Consider the following 26328-nt stretch of genomic DNA (forward strand, 5'->3'; position numbering starts at 1 on the left):
TTGGCAAATTGTTTTGAAAATGAATCATGAAGTAAGTTTAAAAAAATAATGTATGTCTTATTTGACTTTGTTCTAAATTATCATTATTATTCAAGACTTATTGTTGCACTTTATTGAAAGTCAAGCGATTTGTTGGAATCATATGTAGGACATAGATACAAAGTATCTTGGAAGATTGGAAGTATGATTTTCCCGGAAAATATATGCTTTGATGCTCTGCTCTTTCTCTTTCACTCGCAACAAGCCACATTAGGAACACAGTAGTAGGTCTGATTGAAAAACAGTTGGTCACTGTTATTCAATCTGTGTATGAACATGGAAAAAACAGCCCTTCACTTACTGTATATTCTTTGAAGACGTTTTTGACACACTGATTTTCTGTACAATATGTGCATGTGCAGTGTGAAAGGCATTGCACTCACTTTGAAGACATTTTACAAAAACTCAGAAAAAAAGTTCCATATCAGTCATTTTAGGAAGTTTATTCTTTGGATTAATCTTGAAATGACCTGTTTTAGAGGCAAAGACCTGGGGCAATAGGTTGAAGTGGTTTGATAATTTTCTGGCTACTAACTACTCTAGAAAATCAAGCCACTATAGCCCAAGGTCCCAGCAGCAGGGCTGGTTTTCTTCATATTGTGCTATTTCCATAGAGATGCTGCAAGTAAAATGAATTGGTTTAGTTTTTTTTCAATTGTTGGTATGTTTTAATGCATAATTCTTGTATTTACAGTATGTAGTTTTATTTTCTTCTTCATTATTTCTTCTTATTTTCTTCTTCAATATCCTCTTAAGATTTGAATAAAATCTGCAGGGCTTGTAACTATCCCAGTCTATTGACGCAATATATTTACTTTGTATGGTGTTATAATCTGCAATGGACATGATAACCTACACATTTCAGACTCGTCAAATATCATTACATAACATCTACAGATAATATGTTCTGACTTTCATACAGCATACAGTATATAAACTTAGTCAAGAAGCACAGTGGGATCTCTCTTTGATCCGATATAAATAATGTATACCACAAAATTGTATGGTAGACAATAACATTGCTATTAACATTTCATTATGTCAACTGTTAATAAAATCTACAGAATAAATTGTTTACAGACAATTTTTGATTTTGCAGTTTTGTACTGTATTATTTAAGTAGCATATAAATCGGTAACAAAAGCGTGTCTGGTCATGGGGACATACAGTACTAGTCAATTTCTCCCTGTGTTCAAACTGCCCATAGTGATGTCTTGTGGGTTGCTAAACATGCTTAATTAAAATTGAGGTAACCAATAGTTAATTCAGAGGTCAGCTATAAACAAATCTGTCACAGCTTGTAAAAGAAAAGTGTCTGTGTATTCCGTAATTTTTTTTAATCAACTACTTTGTAGAATTGTGCAATGGTTAAATTGGGAATGAGATTTGTGTTGTTGTTGTTTTTTTTTTTTGTATTTGTACAGTGGGGAACAAGGTGTCTTTTGTCCCAGAGTAACTTACTCATATTTTTTTGAAAACATCAAGAAAATAATATGCTTTCATTTTCAGCTTATTAAATTTAAGACAGGTATAGATTAAAAGGGACTCAATTTGTACGTGATGACTTGCTATTATAACGTAACATATTACCAATTTATTCTTACTGTTGTGCACAGATGTATCTTAATGTATAGGACAGCATATACAGTACTATTAAAAAGAACTGTAAACTTTATTAGTACCACCCACTTAAAATTGTCCAGGGTCTCCTGAGTTCTGGAAATAATTGAACAGAAAACTTAATTCAGTCCACCGCCCCTTTCTCTGAAAACACCCACGTGTAGATTTGATTTGTACCAACTGACAGCCTGCAGCCCCCAAACCTCAGACTATTTTGTTCTCTTCCAAGCTCAGATCGTTTCGGAGTGCTGAGGTGTTCAAGCTTTTTGTAAACCTGCTCGATACTGGCTGCTTTTTTAACAACCCGCAATGGCTCAAAACTGAGCATGCGATTCGTGAAAAGCAGAGACCTGTTCGAACAAATAGTTTTTCTTTCTTTGAAATCTTCTTTCTCCCCGATTTCCCAAAGGCAGAGGAGTTGGTGAATGGTTACTTTTCGGAAACAACTTGATACGCTTCTCTGGGCTTAACCGAAATCAGAAAGAAGCACTTTGCACGGATTGAAGTAAAACACTGCAGTTCTGCAAACTTGAAGGTTTTGTATTATGGGGACTCGGTGGATTCTACAGTACGTTATAGGATCTGTAGCGTTATCAGCTCTCTCAGTGCTGACAGTAACAGGACAAATTCCCGCAAACCATGAAAAAGACCAATTCAAGGCAGATGAGGAGAAAATCTCAGCATTGAGCAGAGTGAGAAGGAGAGGACAACAAGACTTTCTTAGAGGGTAAGAAAGTTTTTAGCTCCCATATATACCCCCAGGCCTTTGCTTTTTAATGTTGATAACTGGAAAGTAATCGGAAAGTAAAGCGCTTTACCTGCTTATTCAGGGGAATTAGTGGATATGTCAACGTGGTCAAATTTGCACATCACCGCTCTAACTAACATGGAATTAACAGTCTTAACATTCAGTTGTAAAATAAGAGAGTAATACTTTGTTCGCTTTGAATATGCTTTGGAATCCTGTTTAATTCAATGTGTAGAGTATTAATTTAAATTAGGCTAGATTTGATTGCTGCATATGAGGAAACAAATAATGGCACGTTGCTTAAAACTGCATTATACGTTCAGCATATTCACAGTAGGTTTTGAATTTCGAAAATTAAGTTATTCATATTTAAATATTATTTGTATACAAATATATAAATATAGTTTTATTATTGTAATCATGGTAGAATTTTTTTTATTTTGTTGTGTTTTGCGATCTAGGTTGTGCTTTGGTAAATTGGTAATGTAACTTTATTTTGTATTATTGCTTAAATGTCCGGAACATTTGGATTGATTTCATGTAATTTGCTTCGGAATTATGCGAAATTAAGTGTTCCCTTAAAATATCATACATTACAACAGGCCAAATGTGTGCGGGTCTCGATTCCATTCCTATTGCTGTCCTGGCTGGAAAACATTACCTGGAGGAAACCAGTGCATTGTCCGTGAGTACTAAGTGTTGAAGCAGATGCAAATAAACACATCTGTGTATGTTTGTACTGTACTGTAGGTGCAGTAAAATTCGCACACACGATTTGCTAATTTCATACAACCGATAGTGGGCACTATGTCACGATACCCATACATTCTTTTAATTCTTAAATCTTTAGGGCAATGAGGATTGTAATTGTTCAGCACCGATAATCTTACTAAATTATATACTCTAAATGTTAAAGTATTGAAGGCTGCTGTATGTTTGATGCCACAATGGATAATAGTTATGAAAACCTAGGCTTTGACAGGTTATTTTATTATTGTATTTTGTCAATGCATATAAATATCTAAACAATTATTTATGAATGTATTTTGAAGGAAGAAATGTGAATGAATTACAGAATAATTCAGACTAATTCTTTCATAGTTGTGGAATAACACTGACTCATAAAGTAGATTCAGTATTATGTAGATGGTTTACTGAATGTGCGCTTAGAGGTTAATTACTATAAATTGTCGTTCTGACTTTTTATTAGTCTAAAATAGTTTTTTTTTATTTAACAAAAAGGGTTGAAAAAAGGATTGATATAAGTTCCAGTCAGAACTTGGTAGTAAGGGAGGATTGGATTGTGTGTTGAAGTGGTGTCAGTGGTAAAGCACTTGCTAATTTTTACAAGAAATTAATGAAGGATTTTTAAAACCCTTAAATGTTTCTTTGAACACTATCAAATGAAATATCTGCTTTTTTGCATTTTTGTATACGATGCATTTTTTTAACCTATTGTATTGCACTCAACTGCTGCTCCCCTTTAACTGTATGTTCTGTCGCAATTGAGTTCTGTCTTTTGGGATTAAGTCAAGAATAGTTTTACATTTTCTTAGATTTTTACTTTGTAATTCTAATTTAAACTAAAGAAAATACTAAAATGGAATCCTTGAAGAAGTTTTTTTTTTTTCATTTTAGTTAAGACTTTAGAGTTTTAGGTGGTAGGAGTGCATGGAGGAAGAGGTGACTCTGAGACAAGTGGAAGGAGAAATGAGTAGCAGAAGAGAGGGAAGAGGAATATTTGAGGACCATCAGCATAAAAATAAAAAGAAGCCTTGAGAAGCGATAAGAGATACTAGGTTGTAAGTGTGCAGAGAGACCAGTAGGGAACCAAGGACAGTTAATCCTCAGCGTCGATACACAAGAGAATAGAGTGGTTCACTGTGTAAATGATGGCAGAACGATGTGCTACACAAAAACTACTTTTATAGAGCTTCATTATGCAAATGTAAAGAAAACCATTAGCCAACGAGCGGAATTTTAAAGGGAAAGCCAGCCAGAGTTGTTTAACTCCCACCTCACACCGGTACACTTGTGGCCAAACCTCAATTTTACTGTATAAAAATCCAAAGACTCACTTTCATCATGCAAGGTCTCAGCCCTTGACAGGAGCCCAAATTATAGTTAGAGGGGTAACTTCTGCACTTCCATTTTGCTGGTACAGTTTGAAGGATATGTTGGCCAAGTGCATGGAAGTCATTGGAGACTATACTGAAAAAGTGGTGAAGAGGCGTACCATATCTTACCGTCCCTTTTAAGTAACCGATTCTTTGAACCTACTGGCTGGCCGTTGTACTGTATATCCGTCAGTGATGTTGTCAGAGCCACTGTTGTCCTTTGTGGAGGAAAAGCTGCATTCAAAAGCACTTTCAGTCAGTACAAACCTCTATTACAAAGCTCCATTTAAACTTGTTTGGATATTATAAAATATTTTTTCATGGGTTTTTAACATCACGACCAAACGAGAAAAAAAACATATTGAAAGGACAATATAAATCACCTAATTAAATAAGTATAAGGTAAAATTGTAATTAGAAAGTACTGCAGGATTCATTTCAGGACACCAAAAGGTGTTTAAACAGTTATAGCCCCTAGTTTATAACAGGAAAAGGTTTAGTAAAAGTCTGTGTTAAATATCTAAATATTTGGATGTGCTTACATTTTGTCTGTGGTCTGAAAAACATTTAAATATGACTTGGATTCTGTTTAGTTTTAAGCAAGTCTCCTGCTCATGAGCAGTTGAATAGCTGAGTACACAGTACACTCTCAAGGATTATGTTCACTTCTACAAATGTTAACCACATGTCCTCTTCTTGCTGCATTTGTTTGTTTCACTGTCCATGTCTTGTATGAGTCCAATTTCAGCCTCATTATGCTTCCGCCACGTGTTCGCTAAAGCTGGAAGTTGGTTTTGCCAGTTCGCAAATAAACATTTTTGTACATTTCTGTATTGTCTCATTTTTTTCTTTAATTTGCAGCCATTTGTCGTAACAGCTGTGGTGATGGATTTTGCTCACGTCCAAACATGTGCACTTGCTCCAGTGGACAGATAGCCCCAACGTGCGGGTCTAAATCTAGTAAGTTCATGCCCATGGTGTAGTAATATTTTTTTCCAGAGTCTTTCATTAACAAAAAAGTATAAAGTATAAACTCTAAAATCATAAACAGTAAACAAACCAGCTCTATACTATTGCTTGGATATATATTAATATATATATATAGATTAATATATATCCAAGTACTAGTCTATATTTGAAATGTTTCAACTTCATACATGCCTTATAAAATGATTAAATGGCATGTTAATTGAAGTTAAATATTGAAAAAATATTTGAACCATTTTTAGTGTTGTATAGATTGTGATGGTTTGAACTTTTCCTATCTGCTATTACTATATTATCAATTGAATTGCAATTGATTATCATTTGGGAGGTTACTAAAAGTACTGAAAGACTGTTATGTTGCTGGAAAACCTTGTAGTGAAGTAAGTTTTTTTAATTATTAACTGTTCCTGAATATTGTTTTACAGTTCAACAATGTAACACTAGGTGTATGAATGGAGGGTCTTGTGCTGAGGATCGTTGTCACTGTCAAAAGGGATACACAGGCACTTACTGTGGACAGCGTAAGTATTTTAAAAATACACTAGGATTGATTCAGAAATTACACTAATATTCCTGTCCTTTTTTATACTGCATTTGAGCAACGTAAGAAGTGAAACATGTCTTTAAATTATAAAATTAATTCGAGTTTGGAAGGTATTTAGTATTTTTCCTGTCTAGTTGAAAGTATGTAATATCTTTGTTATATAACAGACTCCTTGATGCGGGCAGGAGTGCTCAGTGAAGTCTAAAGTCAGAATCCTGCCAATGAAATTCTGAATGAGACGTGTATATTTGATGGAGAAATTGCTTTTCTCTCTGAGAGCGACATTTGCTAGGGTACTTAATGAGGCCACTAGTAGTGATTACATTTTAAGTGCTCTCTTAATCGTCATCTTATCAAATTATAGACCAATTTTGTTTGACAACATAATATAAGGGTGGCACAGTGGCGCTGTTATTAGCAATGCTGGGAATTGAGTTCAGTTCCAGACTTGGGGTGATATCTGCGATAATTTCCACTGGGTGCTTGGTTTCCTCCCACAGTCCAAAGACATACAGTACAGTATTGGTAAGTTATTTTTTTATAACATAACAACTTTATTAGACCTATACAATTTCTTGCATTAGGAATTTGTCTTTCCACATACCCCAGCTTGTTCTCCATGAGACACACAGACAGGGACAGACAGGGACAGAAGCTTGGGATCAGAGCACAGGGTCAGCCATTGTACAGCGCCCCTAGAACAGTTAGGGTTAAGGGCCTTGCTCAGGGGCCCAACAGAGTAGGATTCCTCTGCCGGCTGTGGGATTTGAACCGGCAACCTTCCAGCCACAGGCGCAGATCCTTAGCCACAGAGCCACCGCTCCACCCATTTGACTTCTAGGAAAAAGAAGCTGTGCCTCTAGGTGTGAGTGTGTGCATATCTGTATCTGTGGGTGCCCTGTGGTGGACTGGAGTCCCGTCCAGGGTGTGCTCTGCCTTGCACCCGTTGCTTGCCGAGATCGGCTCTGGCTCACGCGTGACCCTAAATTTAATGAAGCAGTTAGAAAATGGGTGGATGGACACAAAAAAAACAAAACAAAATGTGGAATAAATCAGACGTCTATTTGGTTGGTACTCCCAAAATACAAGTAGTGATCCATGGCAGGCTTCCACTAGGAGGATGCTAAAAACAGTTCTTCTAGTAATAAAGGAGCTACCTGATTTAGAACTTGGGCTCATGGATTCAAATATTGGTTTAATCCAGAAACAAGTGTCTGTATTGCACGTAGTAAATTAAAAAGATGTTGAAATATCTTGATTCATATATTCTACTTTAGGTGCTTTTGCAACAAAAAATGAATTCCTAACAAAATTAGAATTTTGCTGGTGGAGAAACACTACTACAACTGAGCATGTGGCCTCCTGTCAGCTCACAGTCAATATGGAGACAGGAAGAAGATCAAAATAACATCACATATTTCAAAGTGGTGTGACTGATTTGCGGGACTGTGTATGCCACAGACTTTTGTCTTGGGATAACATTAAGCAAGTATTCTTCAGATGAAATATTCAGTCTGATTTGCACTTCAAAGGAGTGTAGAAGGTTCTTGGCATTCTATAGAAGAACTGGAGACTGCTTATTAAACTTTAGACTTGAAGGATTTCCAGTTAAACAGTTAAAACAACACTAGCCATATTGAAAAAGTGAAGGAAATGCATTTCATTACTTAAACAGTTAGAAGATTTTCCTGCAACTTGGCAGTGGCCATGAGCCCAATATGAAACAGAGTATCTTCCAAACTTTAATTTGTTTAATGTGAATTTCAGTCTCATAGCAGATCGTAATGAGAGCTGGAGTCTCCCTAAATCCATTGATTGCCAACATAAATAATCTGGCGTCTGTTTTGGAGAAAATTATTTGCACAATTATAAGACATGAAATTGATACGGTTTATAACAAACACTTGACAAAAGGTAAGGAACCAAATCTATTGACATGAGAATTGCTTCATACAGTAAGCACTCATTAGTGTCTAACTCGGTTTGTGTTTTAGCTGTCTGTGAAGATGGGTGCCAGAATGGAGGGCGCTGTATTGGACCCAACCGTTGTGCTTGTGTGTACGGTTTTACAGGCCCACAGTGTGAAAGAGGTAAGATAAAACAGTGGAAACAATTACTCATTCCCTGCAAGAGTGGTTCTGCTTAAGCTCCAGATCTCCTGGCACTTTTCAAACACAAATCCATTTTTCCTCTTTGTTTAAATGGTGGACGTGACCTTTTTAAGAAAGGCTGCAAGGTATTTTCAATTTTTGGGCCTGTCTCTATTTGAATAAAATTCACCTTCCAGTTTTTGAAATACTAAAGTGTGGAGAACAAAACAACCAGATGCTGTACATCAGAGACGCACAAAAGTACAAAGGACTCACATAAATAATGACTGGTAATAGAGGTCATCTAACTATAGTGTCTCGTTTTTGGGCACTAGCAAAGGGTAGACGTGCTCTTTTTCTGTCCATTGGAGCAATTTCTGCAAATGACTGCAAAGGTCTTCTGGTTTGGGATTTTTTACATACTGCAAGTGTTTTTGGATTTCTTCCATCTTAGATTACAGGTGTGTTCTTAAGATTAAATGATTATGTATAATAAATGGACTACTGTTACTGTTGTTGAATACCATGCTTGTGTAAATGTTTCAGTATGATGCTTTTAGCTAAGTACCTTTCATTGATCTGAAAATGGTATACATGTGTGTGTGCAAAAGCACAGGTTATGCATGAGCAGGATGTATGGGTATCCTTTTTAAAAGCTACAATAAAGCATAATACACTCAACCTCAAGATCTGGTCATTCTCGTAAAGTAATGTAAAGTAAAATAACTATTTCACAATCTGACCATGTCAACATTCTCAAAGACCATAATGAAATGTTATTGCACTCTTTGTGCACTTTTTCTTTTTGCTCAAATTGCAAAACAACATATAAGCAAAGAAAGAAAAAAAATGAGATGGCTGCATTGGTATTGTGTAAAATGATTTAAACAAACTGTGAAATCTAAAATGCCAAATGGGCAAAAAATAAAACCCAAAAAAAGGAGAGCTACTTTGTCCATAAATAATGAAGAACCAAATAATTCTTATACATTATTTCTTTAAGCTGCCATACATTCCATAAATGTATTGCTGTGCTTTATTGCATAGCAATGACCCATGATTCTAAGTAATAATAATTGATTTATTCTTTAGTGGTTGTATTTATGATTTAGCCCATACTCCAAAACAGTGTAAATAATATAAATTGCACAAATACATTTTTTATTTCTAGTACCCAAAATGTTTGTAACTGTAATTAAAAGCATATAATGCTGAGATAATCTGTAAACCTAAAACAGCACTGAATCTTCATGGAAGTCTTAACATAAGATTAAGATACATTTAATCATAAAATGTATTTGGATTATTTAATAAATAATCCAGTGACAGTGACTTCTATCAGACATTTCCTGTAACTGTTAATCTCTTGCATTGGTGCTTAGAAATTTTGGCTTATTGTTCCATACAGAACTACTTAAATTCGGTGGCATTTAAGAGTTCCCATGCAGGAACAATTTGCTTCAGGTCTTTCCGTAACATTTCAATGAGGTTTACATTCAAACTTTATTTGGTCATTATAAATTGTGAAATGTCTTCTTTTAACTGTTGTAGATCTTCTTGTACAATGGCTATCAAAAGAATTCAACCCCCTTTTTACATTTTACTGTTGCAATATAGAATCACAGGGATTTTTTGCCATTGATCAACACTAAATACTCTATAATGACAAACCGAAAACAAAACTCTACAGATCTTCCTAAATTATTTATGAATACAAACAGAAAAAATAAGTTATTGTATAAGTATTTACCCCTTTTACTATGACACACGTAAACAGGCTATGGTGCAACCAATGTCTTAAGAAGTCACATAATTTGTTAGCTAGAGTTTACCTGTGTGCAATTAGGATATTTCACAGGATAAATATACCTAATCCCATAGTAGATTAGTGCTCCCAAGAACAAAAACTACACCATGAAGACAAAGAATCTTTCAAAGTAAATCTGGGAAAGGGTATAAGAAAATTTCCAAGGCAGTACATATTCCCCAAAGCACAGTAAAGTCCAGTATAAAGAAATTTAGAAAATATGGCACAACTGTGAAACTTTGAAGAACAGGGTGTCCCCAATAACTGAGTATCCAGGTGCAAGAGCACTAGAACCGGAGGTGGCCAAGAGGACTTTAAAGGAATTAGTCTTCCATGGATGAGAAAGGGAGAAACTGTGTGTATGACAGTTACCTGGATTCTTCACAAATTTGGGCTTCATGGGAGAGTGATAAAAAAAACACATCAGATCTAGACTAAACTTTGAGACCCAATTGATTAAGAATTTATGGACTAACGAGACAAAAATTGACCTCTTTTGGCCTCAATGGTAAGCGTTACTGTATATTTGGCATAAGCCTAACAGTCAACATAATCCTGAGAACACCATCCCTACTGTGAAGCGTGGTGACAGTATCATGCTCTGGGAATGCTTTGCTGTATCAGGGCATGGAAGACTTATGAAGATAGAAGATAAAATGTATGCAGCCCATTTCATCTCTTGGGGCAGGACACGCACATCTCATCCTCTAGATCAAAGGGCTGCCCCTTACCCTTCAGATCATAGTATCTCTTTTGGTGGAGCCCCACCTCAGTCAAGTGCTCCCTCATGAACTGGTGGCCTTTCTCTATCCTCTTGTGATGGTCTGCTAGATAGGCAGAGTCAGTACCTGCCTGAGGATTGTCTCTAGGCACCACTCTTAATCCTAGGTTTGGAGATCCCTCCCAGACCTGAGTGCTGCTGAGGGTACAGCTAAGCGTCCTGCACATCCGTTCCATACACCAGCAGACCCAGAGGTAGTTGACTGTCTCAGTCTTCTGGTGGTGAGTGGTCAATGTTTGGTGGCCAGGGTACGCTTGAAATGCTCCACTAACCCATCACTCAGCAGGTGCAGAGGGGTGGTGCTGGTCTCCTTAATCCCCAGCTGCCCGCACAGCTGAGACTGAGAATCAAACGTTCCACCTCTGATTGCTATGCAGCTCCTCCGGCACCTCGAACTTGCTACTACCAAATGCAAGAAGGCATCTGCCACAGCCAGTGCACTCTGATCAGGCAGAGCATAAGTCCCTCAGCCACCTTGTAAAGTAGTCTATGACCACCAGGATGAAGCAATTTCCTACCTCAGGGCATGGAGAAGGGCCTAGGACATCTATTCCCACACTTTCCATGGGTGTCCCTACCTGTAACTGCTGGAGAGGAGCATGAGACTGGCCTGTTGGGCCCTTCTATTCTACCCAGTTATCACATGTGCAGCAGACGTTGTAAGTGTCCAAATGGCACCTTTCCCACTCAATAGCCCACACCATTTGTAGGGTCTTGACCCCAAAATGCCCCACACCAGGTGCTCCAACGACTCCCTTCAATGCTGTCTATTGAAATGCCTTCAGGACAACCAGAAGCCACCATCTCTCACCAGTGCCAGACACTGCCATGCTTCAGTACAGCATCTCGTTCTGGATTGCCAGAGAGTCCCACAGGGCCACCAACCCCTTCACAGACCTGGAGCAAGGGCTCAGCTCTGCCTTCTTTGGTGCCCATCCCTATTCTAGCCAAACCTACATTGATCCCCCAGTCTCTCCCGTAGAGTATGTCGAGCTTGTCCAAGTCAAGCCACAGATGGGGTGGCCCTGTGGGGCCCCTTACTATCACGAACCTGGAGATGGCCACTTCTCCTCCTCTCAGCGCTCCCTCTACTCACAGTGGGCACAGGCTTCATCTGCACATGGATGTCTGGATAGAGCATCAGTGTTGGTATGCTGAGCCCCAGAGTAATGCTTGATTGTGAACTGATATTCCACCAGGGTCTTCAGCCACCAGGTGAGCTGCCCCCCTGGCTCCTTGAATCCCACCAGCCATTATAGTGAAGCATAGTCGGAGTTGACCAACAACGGCCTCCCATACAGGAATGGGTGGAAGTGCCTGAACCACAGCCAGCAGTTCCCGGCTTGTGATGCAAAAGCTGCTCTCAGAGTGGCTCAGAGCCCAATGACCTGCTCTCTAAGGTCCCTCCTGAGCCAGCACTGCTCCAATGCCCACATCAGTTGGATCCGTATCTTGCACGAGGGGCTGGTCAGTGAGGGGATAGGCAGGACTGGGGACGGGGTGAGAGTTTGCATGAGGGTGCCATAGGCCTCCTCGCACTCTTCCGACCACTTGAAAATGACCCCTCATTCATGAGATCCATGAATCCCCTTACAAACCTATGGTAATAGGATGCCAGGCCTAGGAACCCTGAAGCTCCTTCACTGTGCTGCACAACAGCCAGATCATTACTGCCTTCACCTTCTCCAGGTCAGTGGAGACCCCCTGGTAACTCTTTCTGTGTCCCAGGAACAGTGTCTCAGTCTTCAGAAAGCTGCACTTCTTTGGACTTCATCCCCACCTCCTGGATACACTGGAACACCAGCCACCATTCGACAGTGCCTTGAAATCCGACACATGGATCAGGAGATCGTCTAAACAGATTACACACTGACAGGAGCAGTAATGCTTTCGCCAGGACTCTCTCCGTTAGCTGCTCAAAGGTGGCTGGGGTATTGCACAAGCCAAAGGGCAAGACCTGGAACTGCCACAGCTCACTCCGGTTAATAAGCACCGCAGTGGTCCAAGGAGCTTAACCAGTGGGATACCCTGATGTGATCTAAGTCCTCGTCAGTTCTTGGGAATGTGAAGGCATCCTTCCTAGTCACATGATTAAGGTCCAGGTAGTCTACAGGACAACCAGAAGAAGTTGTCTTTCTCCTTGATGAGCACTGGCCTCCATTGGTCTGAGGGCTCCACATGCCCAGCATTGATGATGCGCTGGAGCTCTTTCTCTGTGGCCTGCTGCTTGGCGATCGATAAACGTTGTACCTTGTTCAAGTTAAGTAAACACTTTCATGCAATGAAGGTGCAGTATGAGATTGCTATCGCAAACATTGTTGTCCTTGGGCTGGGTTTTGTATAGACTGTAGCGCCAAAGGTTTTATCCAAGGCAACCTGGTTTTCAATGGCAATTTGAAAATTACATGCTTTTCCCATCTTATTTGAATACACAGATGTAGTGCTTTCATCTAGGTTTTTAGTCTCATAAGTCTTAACTTCTGTCTAGACATACATGTGAATATTCAGTGATGTGTAACTGTAATTATAGTTCTCATTTCATAAATGTTTTATTTGAAATTTTGTATGTCATTTCTTACCAATTTTATTCCGTTTTTATTTATGTACAGTATATACATTTTGTTTATTTGGATCTTACCATGGTACTTGATCAGTTCTCTTTGATCCTCTCTAAATGTGCAGAACACAGGTTTCCATTGATTTGAGTGACCTTGTCAAAATGATGATAACTCAAGTAGAATTCATAATCTAACTGCATTGCTTTACAAAAACAAGGCAGCGATCTCATTATTTCTCTTCTTTTCTCTGACACTGAGGTTCAGCAGAGACTAGGGTGGCTAAAAGACAATAAATCACCATGTCATTATGGTATTTTCCCAATTATACTCAAGGAAATGAGAACTGTTATTTATAGTATACTAGGTATAATATTTAGGATATTTCAAGCATACAGATTGGAGAGTTGTACAGTATACTGTTATTTTTTCTATGCTAAAAAAACTTAGAAATATCTTCTGGGACAGATAATGTATAACAATTGCTCAGGGCTACATTTAAACTACAAACTATTGTTCATAATTGGTATCGGCAATACTTAGCATCCCTCTATCTTGAGAATTTAAAAGGTAGACACTGTAAATTTGGTTCAAGTGTCAGCTATGTTGCCCTTATTGTTTTTTTTATGTACAGTTAGCTTTATGTCTCTGTAAAATTAATCAGAGGCTTAAAGTGCAATAACAGATGTCATTAAATTTATACAACATATAAATTTATAAGCCACAGGGGATTTGGGTCAGGCTAACATGAGAATTTGAAATTATTAAGGATCTGCAAAAAATAAGTAATTGTAGGACAAGGCAGTCTAAGTAAGCCAGTTGTCAAAAGCCTCTAATTTGATTGATTTTGCTTGCAGTGATACAGCTTTTGTGAGTCATAGTGTATCAGCTTGATAGTTTGAAGTGAAGTTTTTGCATTAGAATTGTTTCATTAATATGGTAAAAGTGAACCACCCGTTTATCTACTGGAAAATTAAGTAAAACTTAAGTACCTTTTCATTTAATTATTTATTTCTCTGTTAAGTTCCTTGCCCTATACAGTATCTAAACAGAAGTACTTGATCCATTAAGTCAATGTTAATTTGTACTAAATTACTAACATAAAAGATTCCTGGGTACTCTCTGTGAAACTATTGCTCCTTGTTAAAGAGTATACATTCCCTTCTGAATCAGGAGGCTTAAGACACATACAGTATTTTCATCAAACAGATGAATAGACACTTAGTAATGTCAAACTTAATTTTGTGAAATGAGCACTAAAAATGAATAGCATTTCCAGTGGAGTGGGTTTATTTCTGTTGCTCCCTGGAAAAATAATATATTGCTTTGTACGTCCTTGATCAAACAGAGCTACAGAAAATAAAATTTTCAACTGTTGGCATTTTGTAAGATATGACATACTAAATTATCCTCTTCTGTTGTATGGTGACCTTTCCCTTATATCTAATTATTTTGATTCAATAATTATTTTTAAATAATCAAATATTTGCACCTAATCCCATCTGCCATCTGGTTTTGTACAAATATTTCTACAGTCATGCCAGATATGTTTTTATTTTGGATTAACAAAAAAGTAACCGAATTTAAGATGTTATTAATTATGCAATTTATGAAAGGAGACCTACATGTTGAGCAGAAATGTTCTCCGCTAATGAGGGTGTAGTTACTCTGACTTGTCGCAGTAATGCGGTCTGTGAGTACTATAGGCAGATAGGATTTTTTCTACTTTAATTAGCAAAACACTAGTAAGTTGTCAGGAAAAAAAGCAAGTTCTGCAACCCAGCTGAATTTAATGAAAGACCAAAAATAAAATGCAGTCTAAAGTATAAACATACAAACAATGTGATCGATAATGTTTTGCGAGATGCATCAATATAACACTGCTGACATGGATTTGATAGCCTTAGACATTTAGAAGATTCTTATACAGTATGTTAAAACCCCTACATCAACATTACTTATATGTGCTTAATCTGGTTTGTTTTAGTGGCATCTGCGCAGTGACTTAATGCCTTGCAAAACATGAAATATTAACTTATTCAAAGTTTGACAGTTTTGACAGTCGACAGGTTGACAGCTTTTCACTGTATATCAAAAACAGAATGCCGGGCTGATCCTTTCATTTCCTTTTTGGAAGATTTTGAAAATGTCGGCCCTCATTTCTGTTTAACTTTGTACAGTTTTAAGTATTTTCCATAATTGTGTAAATTATAGAATACTGTAAATAATTGTATAAATTATGAATGTTTTACATTGTGTACATTAGGAAATGAATACATTTGTATAAATTAGAATATGATGAATGGGTATTGTTAATCTACTTGAATTCTGACTAATTACTGTCTATTTCACAATCAAATAGGGGAATTCCTGACTGTTTTCATGGAAATAATAAATGGAAACATGCTGTTTCAATTAAACTGTAGATATGGTGTGGAGAGAGTTGTGAAGATTATTGCAACATTATAACTTTTGGTTTAGTCATTTTTCCTGTACATAGGTTGTTTATTAAAGGTTGGTTTTTAGGATTTTTCCTGGAGTTGTTTCCTGGAGCAGAGCTGATAACTCAGTTAATTGCACATGCAGTAGGTTTTTAAACTTTTTGTAGCAATAGTACTGCTGCTATTGAATGTAACCGTAATATGGTGCATCTTTTAGGAATCTCAGTGATTTAAATAGGATTGCACAGAAATTTACAATTAAGTGGGACATGACTTCATGCTCTGCTGATGTTAACTGCTCCCTTAAGCGTCAAACAGCAGCTGTTTTACATCAGCAGCTCACTTCACAGCAGACAAGCTAGAAATGTGAGAAATCAGTTTTTCTGATTGAACAAAAAGGGGCAATTTTAGGTGATAGAGAGTAATATTTATTTTTATATAATGCTTTTCATCCCAAGTGCTTTTCGTATTGGAGGGGATCCACTTTATCCAGCACTGAAGTGCAGCACCCACCTGGGTGATGTGAAGCACCAGAAGTCTCACTATAAACTGTAGCAAAAGTAAGAAATTGCTTTGACCTTTGAGTAAAGGGGGAGCTTAAGGAAGGCCAGATTATAAAATCCCAGACTGGAATTTAGCCAGGACACAGATATTAATACAGTTTCTCTTGCAACTTGCCATGGAATCTTTAATGACCAAGTAATTAGGACATCAGGGCTCATATGAAGGACAACATGTCCTACAGTATAGTATACCTGGTTTCTAAACGGGGGCATTCTAGTCCAGCCGGAAGAGTGCCAACTACTGGTAATAGTATTACTATCAAAATAGTTCACTAACTATACTGCGCTTTACCATGAAAGCTTGTAATGTATCACTAGATTTAGAGAACATTTACTTTGCATTGAATAGGATCTGTGATATCCCTAAGTAGAAGGGATCTTAATTTAATGTTGTATCTGAAACCTTTATCACATTACTCTAAAAGCAAGGGTGAAACTTATTAGTCCACTTCTACTGCTAAGAGCAGGAAATTGATCTTACGATCGTGATCATATGTCCAGTGCACGCAGTGAAAAGTTTCAATTGTTCTGAACTTCTGAAATGTAGCCTCAAGTATTAAAATAGCTTTTGGCAGCACCAGTAGCGAGCACATTCCAGGAGTTCAGTCTCTGTTACTCAAGGGTTCCTTCCTTGCTTACACTGAATGTAGACTGAACATGATATGGCAATTAGGAATGAAGTAATGAGTCTATTCTTAATCTGAATGGTAATTAGTTGGTGTTCTTTTCATCACAATGGGGAAATTCCTAACTAAATAATTAGAAATCGCAAATAGCAGTTTCTACATATGAAGCATATTGTTCAGATTAAACTCTACATGCATTATCAAGAAGGCAATTAACATTATTATAGAATTATTTTGAATGCCACAAATGAGAAAATCGCTTTTCTGCTTTTCTCTTCTCTAAAATTTCATATTCTAAAAATACAAAAACTGGAAAATTAGCTTTGTAAGTGACTGAGTAACTGAGAGCACACACTTACTCTCCCACTAGATGGGATACCAATCCTTATAAGAAGGTTGTGGAGAAAGGGATCATTTTAAGTAGCCAGTTACATCTAGCCAGCATGTCTTCAGGAGGTAGAAAGAAACCAGGAGAACATGTACAGTTAACAAGGGTTATCACTCATATAGTGCACATACTGTACCAAGCCCAGCCTTCCAAGCGCATTTATTCAGCCCATATGGTAATCACAGTCAGTTCCACCAGCCTGGATGCAGATCTTTTCTAACCTTCACACACACATGTGAATCACATGTGCTTGGTGATGTTACTGTAACAGTCTCGCATACACAGAGCTCCTTGTGATTCTCTACTTTTATCCAGTCAAGGTGTCTCTTTTTGAAGTTGTCACAGATTGAGTTTGATAGGAGTGTATAAATGACTCTACCACAGACTAGAGCAAGCTGGGTGATGGAACCACCTTTGGACTTTCTGAAATTGTCTAATGTTTTTTATGATATCAAAAAGATATTTTTGAGCACCTTCATAAGGAACGTGTAATTATAGTATGTTAGGGAAGAAAAGAACAATAATGTTGTGTGCCTCAAAAGAAAATATTTGTAGAAGATACTTACTTTGTCCGACAGAGATGCTTTTCAAAGAGCAATGGTAATAGAGAAGTAAAATTATAACCTCTTTATCAAGGTGGTTCCACACTTTCAGTTTTTTAACCTTTAACCTTGCTTTTCACTGATTCTGTTTCTCAGTACAAAACACTAAAATAAACATCACATCTTGCTTTCAAAATATGCAAAAGCAAGGCATACCATTTTTATTATGCTATGGACTAGCATTTTAATATTATGTCAACATAAAAAGCATGACAAGCATTTCCAAATAACGACCTTTTAAAACTGCGATATCACAAAGAGATGACTGTGACCCACAGGGAAAAAGATACAATTCTTAAAGATAAAAGCCATATATGTAATGAATATGTTAATTACTGTACAATAATTATCTAACAACAGTGTTATTTACAGTATACTGTCCTTCAAATGTATTAGTACAGCAAAGTCAATATTTATTTTGCCTTTAAAGTCACAGAGTTTTTGTAATCATGAGATTACTATAAATGTTTTATGAACAACATAATATATATTTTGACTGCTTCAATGCTTTTGTTGTAATCAAACTAAAACAAAAACAGGCTTTGTATTCAACCTAGTAATTTTATGTTGCCATAGGTACTGGGGCTCATTACCTGTAAGCAAATTTAGGTATAAATGTCACTGTATTTCACTGCCTGTACCTTTGAGACACTCTAGCCCATATGAATTTTGCCTATTGTTAAGGTGTTCTGACAATTTAATTTAGAATACATGCATAATTGTGTTTAAATATTGAGATTAACTGGGCTAGTCTGAGATATTCCACTTACTTCTCCTTGGTTGCAGAGGTTGTGAGCTTAGTATTATTCATACTGCATGGTGAAGCACAACACAATATATACAGAAGCATTTTCCAGTTCATTAGTAAAAAAAAATATTTCTATATACTTCAGTATTCATAATGCAAGTGCCCTTACCAGTTGAGCCACTTTGGAGGCTGTAGAATTATTAAACTGATTTTGTTTACTGGCTTAAATTGTGTTGCTCCAGAAACATTAATGTTCAATTTAAATAGGCAGCACTATCTCCTTCCAGCACCTGCTGTTTATATAATAATTGGTATTGCAGTTTTTGCTTGCAATTAATCTGTCAAAAACCCTCGCGATAATAGATTTAAACAAATATCAACTAAAGTTTTGTTTACCTTGTTTACTTAACTGGTTCCATTCTTCACCCCTCTGCTTTTCTTAGTACCACCACGGTCTCCTCTGTATATTGTAATTGTGGTTTTATCTTGTGTATTTTTTTTATTTATTGTTGTTGTCATTCTGTAAAGCACTTTGAGAAGCCACCTTTAAAGGTGCTATATAAAATAAAGTTTATTATTATTATTATTATTATTATTATTATTATTATTATTATTATTTACTTGGCATTATGTGGAGGGAGGGAGTATGCTGGTATGCCATAATTGTTTTGTGGAAATATGTGGATTTTTTTCCCACTTTACTGTGTACTCAAAACGTTTTTCCAGGATGAATTGTTTGGAAAATATGTATTGTACAGAGTTGCTTAATCAAGGCTTTTCCTTGGATGATGGCAACAGAGCATCCATTGTTTGAGCCTAGTAAAAAACCAAGGTTAGTCTTGCTCGTAACTTAAAAAACAGCCTAATCACTAGTGATTGGGACTGCACACTTCACATGAAGAGAAAATCAAGAGCCTCAAAGTACATAATTATAATCACATTTAAATGGCTTTTTTAAATTGCAGAATGTGCTTGGAAGGAATGGGAATAACACTATGGAATATTGTAAATATTATACTTTGGAGGAGTACCATAAATTGCAGTTTTTTATAAGCAACAGAAAATGGTCAATATTTGTTTTCTCAATAATAAAGATTAATAAAAATTCTAATTTAAATACCAAAAAGATTTTAACTATAGGAAATAAAAAGCATTCAAAACACTTGTTTCTAATTTGACTTAAATACTTGGCATACTGTACCTGTATATACTCAATATTTTTCAGGGTATAACACCTGTTTTCCAAATAATATATATACTAATATTAAATATTAAGTCATGATTTTATAAATGCTAAGTCCTAAACCATTTTTGATTGATGTATAATTTAATATTAACCAAGAATATTTACTTTGAAAAAGTGTACTGTTTAACTGTAAATTTGAACCGATATAGACATCAGCTCTTGATGTACTGTACATAAGATTAAGTGCAGTCTTTCAGCTGAATTACAATACATAAAATAAATAGTGGTCCAAAATTGTGTTTGATTTATATCTTACAGATCTGGGTTTGATTTCTTATCAGTGTGCATTTACATAATCAACTATATTATTATTATCAAAAATAATTACAAATAAAATCAGATTGGTTTTAAACCTCATGATTACAGATATTTACTGGATTTGTATACGTGTTCCTTTACAGTAAAGCTTTGAAAAGGATTCATATTTGGTGAACTTGTATCATTTCTACAGTTTATTAAATGCAGTACTGTCTTACAGCTTAAATGTAAATCGGTTGCAGCTGATTCTGTTTTCTTCTTTCTATGGAATCTCAGATTTCCAACTAAAATGGGTGATTTTTGCTTTTAATTTGTCATCTGACTTTCTGTATACAGAGATAAAGTATACATGTCAGCTATGGTTTCACTTTCCCACACCAGAGATTGCTCTCATAGATAATCAACACATATCATCGCCTTAGACAGAACTAGCCTCAGATCCCTCGGTGCTTTACTGTGTATATTCAGCCCATGTGCTCTGTAGCATAGCATTTCTCTTTACACAGACACTGCACCTTCTGGACAGCTGTGTCCTGTAGCCTTTGATAGACTTTGTTTCTTGCCAAAATGCAACAAAGATGTCATTGACAGTTGGGCTGTTTTTAAAAGCCAGTAAAATCTCTTTATGACACTTCTATAGAATGGGGGTAGCCGTTGAACTAAATAAACCAAATACAGTAACATGTAAATAGTTTTGTGGCCTTCCACATGGTATGCTCTTTGTTAACATATGTTTAGGTTTTTCAGCACCTGTGTTTCACAATCTTACAGTACAATAGAAGTTCTTTAAGACTGTACAAGTATATTAGAAACCACCATGGTTTAAAGTTGTGCCCATTGTATGGAAGGCAATAGATGTTACTTTATGATCATGAAATATCTGGAAAGAGACATAACCACTTTAGTTTAACAAAGCTCTGCATAAAATTAACAATACCATTACCATTATTACCGAGAAAAAAATACCAGAAAATTACTCACTATGTAATTTGCTGGTAACAACTGAGTGAGTCTAAAAACACTGTCACAACTCATTCAATACTACAACACAATAAAACAAGATGCTTATAACCACGTAACCAAATAAAACAACACACAAACAATTCTGGGCCGTTGTTACTGAAATGCATTGGCAAAAGGTCTTTAACAGTGTCTTTCATTATTTTCACATTACTTCTCTGTACTTCTCTGTAAATAGAATTCCCCTCTGGGGTTTCGGCTAAAACAATGTCTGATTAAAACTATTTTAATTGCTTGCTTCTAATGTACAGTAATTTGTACAAGTAGAGTGTGAGTTGTTATGTTGTGTTGTATAGTGTTTATGAAGGGGTTGTATTTAGGCTAATTCAGGTAAAAGATTACCAATTTGCCTTGTCAAAAAATCTGTCCAACCTTAAATATGATCCTTAAAAAACGTTTATGACATTAATGACGTGTTATTAATGAAGATATTTTGTTAATTACAGTGTTAAAATGGATACTAATTCAGTAAATACAAATCACCTTCACTCAACGTAGGTACGTATTGGGATTAATTTGTGCTACTATTACTGTAAGTTTCCATGAGGAAATTATGAAGATCGTAGTTTGTTAATTTGCTTTATCTGTTTGCACAGACTTTGCTGTTTCACAGTTGCCGACAGCTATGGCTGTTACTAATGAAAAAAATGTCTTTCCCCACAGACTACAGGACCGGACCTTGCTTTATGCAGGTGAGCAACCAGATGTGCCAAGGTCAGGTCAGTGGCATCGTGTGCACTAAGACGCTGTGCTGTGCCACCATTGGCCAGGCCTGGGGCCACCCCTGTGAAACGTGCCCAGCTCAGCCTGAGCCCTGCCGTCGGGGATTCATCCCTAATATTCGAACTGGCGCCTGCCAAGGTGAGTTGCTTCTCTGGAGCTCTTGCTTTAATGCCAGAGTCATCATGCTTAAGGACCATAAGGTCCGTGGGAAAAAAAACAACAACATGCAAAATGTGCATTACCTTAGAAACCACCCTTGGGCAAATGAGTCTTTGGAAAGGTGGTACTCAAAGGGCAATACTAACATGTGTTGTTATGTTGTAGGTCCAATCACAAACATGCTGTGTACCCCTTAGATTGCAGTGTCATCCACCAAACAGTAGGAGAAAGTGCTTTAGAATGCTCTGTTAATAGGGGCTTCAGGTACAGGAGAAGATCTAGAGCCCAATTGTGTTATAATTTTCAATTTCTATTTAATTAGGATAAGTTCAAAATCTAATACAAATATGAACCTAGCTTTGCAGGGCATCATGCCTTACTGACACTATTTCATATTTTATAGTAAGATGTAAAATATGCAATTAATAACATTCATCTTCATCTAGACTCTTTATACTGTACATATTGATGTTTTATGACATTACAAAACCATACTGAACTGAAAAACTCACTTGTACATTTGAAGTAGAGTAAGCATTGTCTGTGAAAAACAGTCAATAACTTGTTTCTAATTAATAGTTTTGAGTAACTGATTTTTACTGTCCCAAGTGAAGAAACTCTGCTGTGTCAAGTGCAGACAGCTTTCTTCCTTTTATACCTACTTTCCTATCTACAGTACATTCTGCTGTTTGATCTTGAAAGAAAAAGCTACAGTTTTGAAGACGTCTAGAAATAATCTTAGACTAGCTTACCTAAATTAATATTTGTTGCTTCTCCTAGATTCTGTTAATTAAAAACTGTAAGTATTTAGAATGAATTGAGATTATATATGTTGTAACTGGGTATCTTTCCAAAACACATCATAAAATTATTTTTTAACTTAAAATGGATAATTTAACACTTTCATCTATACCTCCCACCCTGCCAAAAGAATTGCAACGTTATATTTTGCTTCAAAGGTCTGGCTCTGTGATAATTATCATTTAAGATAGTTCTGTGGGACCTGCCTACTGCGGCTATTGAAAATAAATGAGCGACCTCGTGCTTCCCTTACTGCATTTGCAGTTATCTTACTAAGGGGTACCTTTTCAAATCCACTTCAGTTCTTTTTAAGATATCTCTGCCAGTCTGTTCAAAACATAGTTATCAATGCTGCTTTGAAACATTAGTTCCCAGGCACAAATTAAAACTAAAATGCTGTGCACTGCCCTAGAATGGGATTATGGCATACTGCGCTAGAATGTGGGTGTCAGACAGCTTCTTAAGTCACTTAGTACCTGTGGCTTATTCTCCTTGAACAATGTTAGCAGTCTTCATTTAAAGGTGGTGAATTACAGTATTACCCAAGCCTATCTAGACTTCAACAAGTCTGCCATTTTAAATTTCTTTCTGGACTGCTTTTGATGTTTTAAGTCAGTTGAGAGTCCACTGAATCTACTGGACCCCCCTAAACATATTGGCTTTGCTTTCAAAGGTGCAGGTCTGAAGTGAACAGAGAAATGTGTACATACTGTTACAATTTACTTAGGCTCTTTGCTTGCAGACACTTCCTTTCTTCACATGCCAGGCTTTATCACTGATACCTACATTTTACCATCTGGGAAAACTTAGCTTAATTTCAAGCATATTTGTGAGGGTTAATGTGAAAAATAAATCTAGTTCAGATAAATAATCAGTTTTGTAATTACATTTTACCTAGCTTATTTTTTGCACTTGTTTTCAGAAAATTAAAAAATAAAGGAACAGCTTTCTTAAATATTTTTCAGATATTGTCTTATTTCGTTACATAAACTATACTTTTGTGAATTGCATTTGAAAATACACAAATGTTTAAACTTACTTTTATTTTAATTCATAGAAAACGAAGGCCTAAAGGTTAAAATGAATATTTTAAACTTTAACTCTAAACTACATACCTTCTTGTTAATCATTTATATTATATATATATATGATTAATTTATATAATATATATCCACTATTAAAAAGTTAGATTTATCCCTTACATAAAGTAGTAATGTAATTGCTGTGGTTATCTTCAGTAACTTCATTGCTCTGTCACAGATGGCATCTGTGGCATTGACCATCACATGGTGCAGGTCTGTGTAAAAATCTGATACTGTATGTATGTAGCACACAGTGGCCTTTGAGAGTTACAATTAGAACATATCCAGCTCAGTAAATACAAGCATTGGAGAGTTACAGAATTTATAAAGCCCACATTAAATATGTTATTATATCCAAAGAGCACAGTCTGATGCCCCCTCTTAATTAGGGATTTTTATGATAAAGAACCTGGAAGACGTTTGGATATTTTGAAGTGGATATTTGGCTTTCATGAGTGGGTCACTGTTTTTGTCATTATTCTTCTAAAGCTAAATCAGTGCAATAAAGTTGAATCTTTTTACAAAATGTTTTTTTTTGTATAACTATTTGACTTGTTTGTGCAAACCCAGTGAGTCAAGGCATACTGTACTGTATCTGTTTGCAGACAGGATGTCTAAAGATACATTGTGGCACACTTTAAAAAAGGATACATAGCCACAATTAAAGAATTTAAAAAAACAACAAGAATTGGTAATTATTGAAATTAGAAGGAAGGCTCCTCTTAATTGTGTATGGTCACTGTGACACTTCAATCTAGAAAATTGCTGCGTCCAGGATTGTGAAATAGGAAGACTTCTTAAAAAAAATTGAATTTTACAGCGTTGCTAGTATAGTAACTCGTATTGTTTTTAAAACTGATCTCAGTGAACCTTAGTATCATGACCCGAGCCACTACCTCTTTAAACAATGTTATATAAGTGCCTCCTGTATATATAACCTATTTTACTTATAAAGTTATGTTCTGCTTTTCCTTCACACAGATGTTGATGAATGCCAGGCCATCCCAGGCCTTTGTCAAGGTGGAAACTGCATCAATACAGTAGGTTCCTATGAGTGCAAGTGCCCAAAAGGCCACAAGCAAAATGAGAGGACACAGAAATGTGAAGGTACAGTTTTTTATACATTACGATATGTAGCACAAGTAGCATGGAGAGACCTTTTTTATTCTGGCTGACTGCTGAGCAATATGAAAAAAGCTGTAAAGGTCATGAAAGCCTACAGTTGGCTTTGTGTTTTCTCTGCATCCAGAACACCATTCAGTTATTGGACAGTAATTATTGGTAACTTTCATTTAGCATCTGAAATATGAGGTTTTTTGAGGTATGACTAATCAATTTTAATAATTATGAAAAATGGTTAATCTGATATGAGGGTATAAACTCATCTTTACAATAGTTTGTTTCACAAGCTTTGTCATAGTTTTTCTTCCATTTAATACTACAGTCTATTTGAAATTTCAAGCATTTGGTCAGAATTTTGTGTTTCCTTTTTCACATCAACTTTCATTTTAGATCCTAAAAATGTTACCTTCTTTTACAGTCTTTGGGCTTGCAGCAAAATATTTAGCGCCAGTCCTTAAGATACTATCCAATGTAAGGTGTTGGAATGACAGCTGTAAAACAGAACAAGAGCAAAATAAATTTTAGATCAGCACCTTCTTTTTGGTATGCTAAATGCTTGCTCCATTTAACATTCCAAAAAAGGGGGAGAATATCATGCAAACAAAATTTTAACATACCCATAGAATAGCCCACAGGGACATCTCAAAAGTAAACACCACCATAAATATTGTCTTAGGGTGAATGAAACACTACTACTGTCCATAACATGGACGATTAAATGAAGGGAGAAGAGGTACACTATTCTCATGTATCACAATCACAATTTAAACAAAGAAGGAAAGAAGTAACGGATTTATCCTTAGTACATTGCCTCACATAATCACAAGAATCAGGGTCTAATATTAGGATAATCAACTGAATGTTTACACTTTGGAGTCCAAGGATGTGTCTGTCATTTAAAATAATAATTTATAATTTATTAAATAGTTAGTTTTAATACATATTAAGACCATTAACCATAAAATTGGTCATTTTAAATTATTTCTAAAAACACAAAGCCTCATTTCTAACTGTTTAAATCCATAGATGCAACTGACCTGCCTATTAATATGTTCCTAAAGATAATGCAGACATAACGCATACTTTATCAACCTTAGAGTTTTCGCCATCCAGCCTTTCTGATGCTTCATGTTAAACTACAGTACTTAACCATTGAACCTGACTGTATTTATTTAGGCGGGGTGAAAATCCAACAATATTACTCTGATATGTGTGAGGTACAGTACAAGAGGACTTCTAAAAAAATTTAGAATGCTATAAA

The 26328-nt window shown here is 36.2% G+C and overlaps 1 protein-coding gene across 2 annotated transcripts in view; it reads left to right on the forward strand.

Annotated features, from left to right (window-relative positions):
• Nucleotides 1–1849: 1849 nt before the first annotated feature.
• The window catches only part of fbn2 (fibrillin 2), a 115196-nt gene continuing 90717 nt past the window's right edge, over nucleotides 1850–26328 (forward strand). For both annotated transcript variants that reach the window (XM_088629828.1, XM_088629829.1), the window contains exons 1-7: nucleotides 1850–2386; nucleotides 3010–3092; nucleotides 5386–5484; nucleotides 5937–6032; nucleotides 8050–8145; nucleotides 21844–22041; nucleotides 24927–25052. In XM_088629828.1, coding sequence (XP_088485954.1) covers nucleotides 2205–2386; nucleotides 3010–3092; nucleotides 5386–5484; nucleotides 5937–6032; nucleotides 8050–8145; nucleotides 21844–22041; nucleotides 24927–25052 — 880 coding nt within the window. In that variant the 5' untranslated portion in view covers nucleotides 1850–2204. The remainder of the gene's footprint in view (nucleotides 2387–3009; nucleotides 3093–5385; nucleotides 5485–5936; nucleotides 6033–8049; nucleotides 8146–21843; nucleotides 22042–24926; nucleotides 25053–26328) is intronic.

This window comes from Lepisosteus platostomus, chromosome 4 (genome assembly GCF_059453375.1).
Source record: "Lepisosteus platostomus isolate fLepPlt1 chromosome 4, fLepPlt1.hap1, whole genome shotgun sequence".
NCBI lineage: Eukaryota > Metazoa > Chordata > Actinopteri > Semionotiformes > Lepisosteidae > Lepisosteus > Lepisosteus platostomus.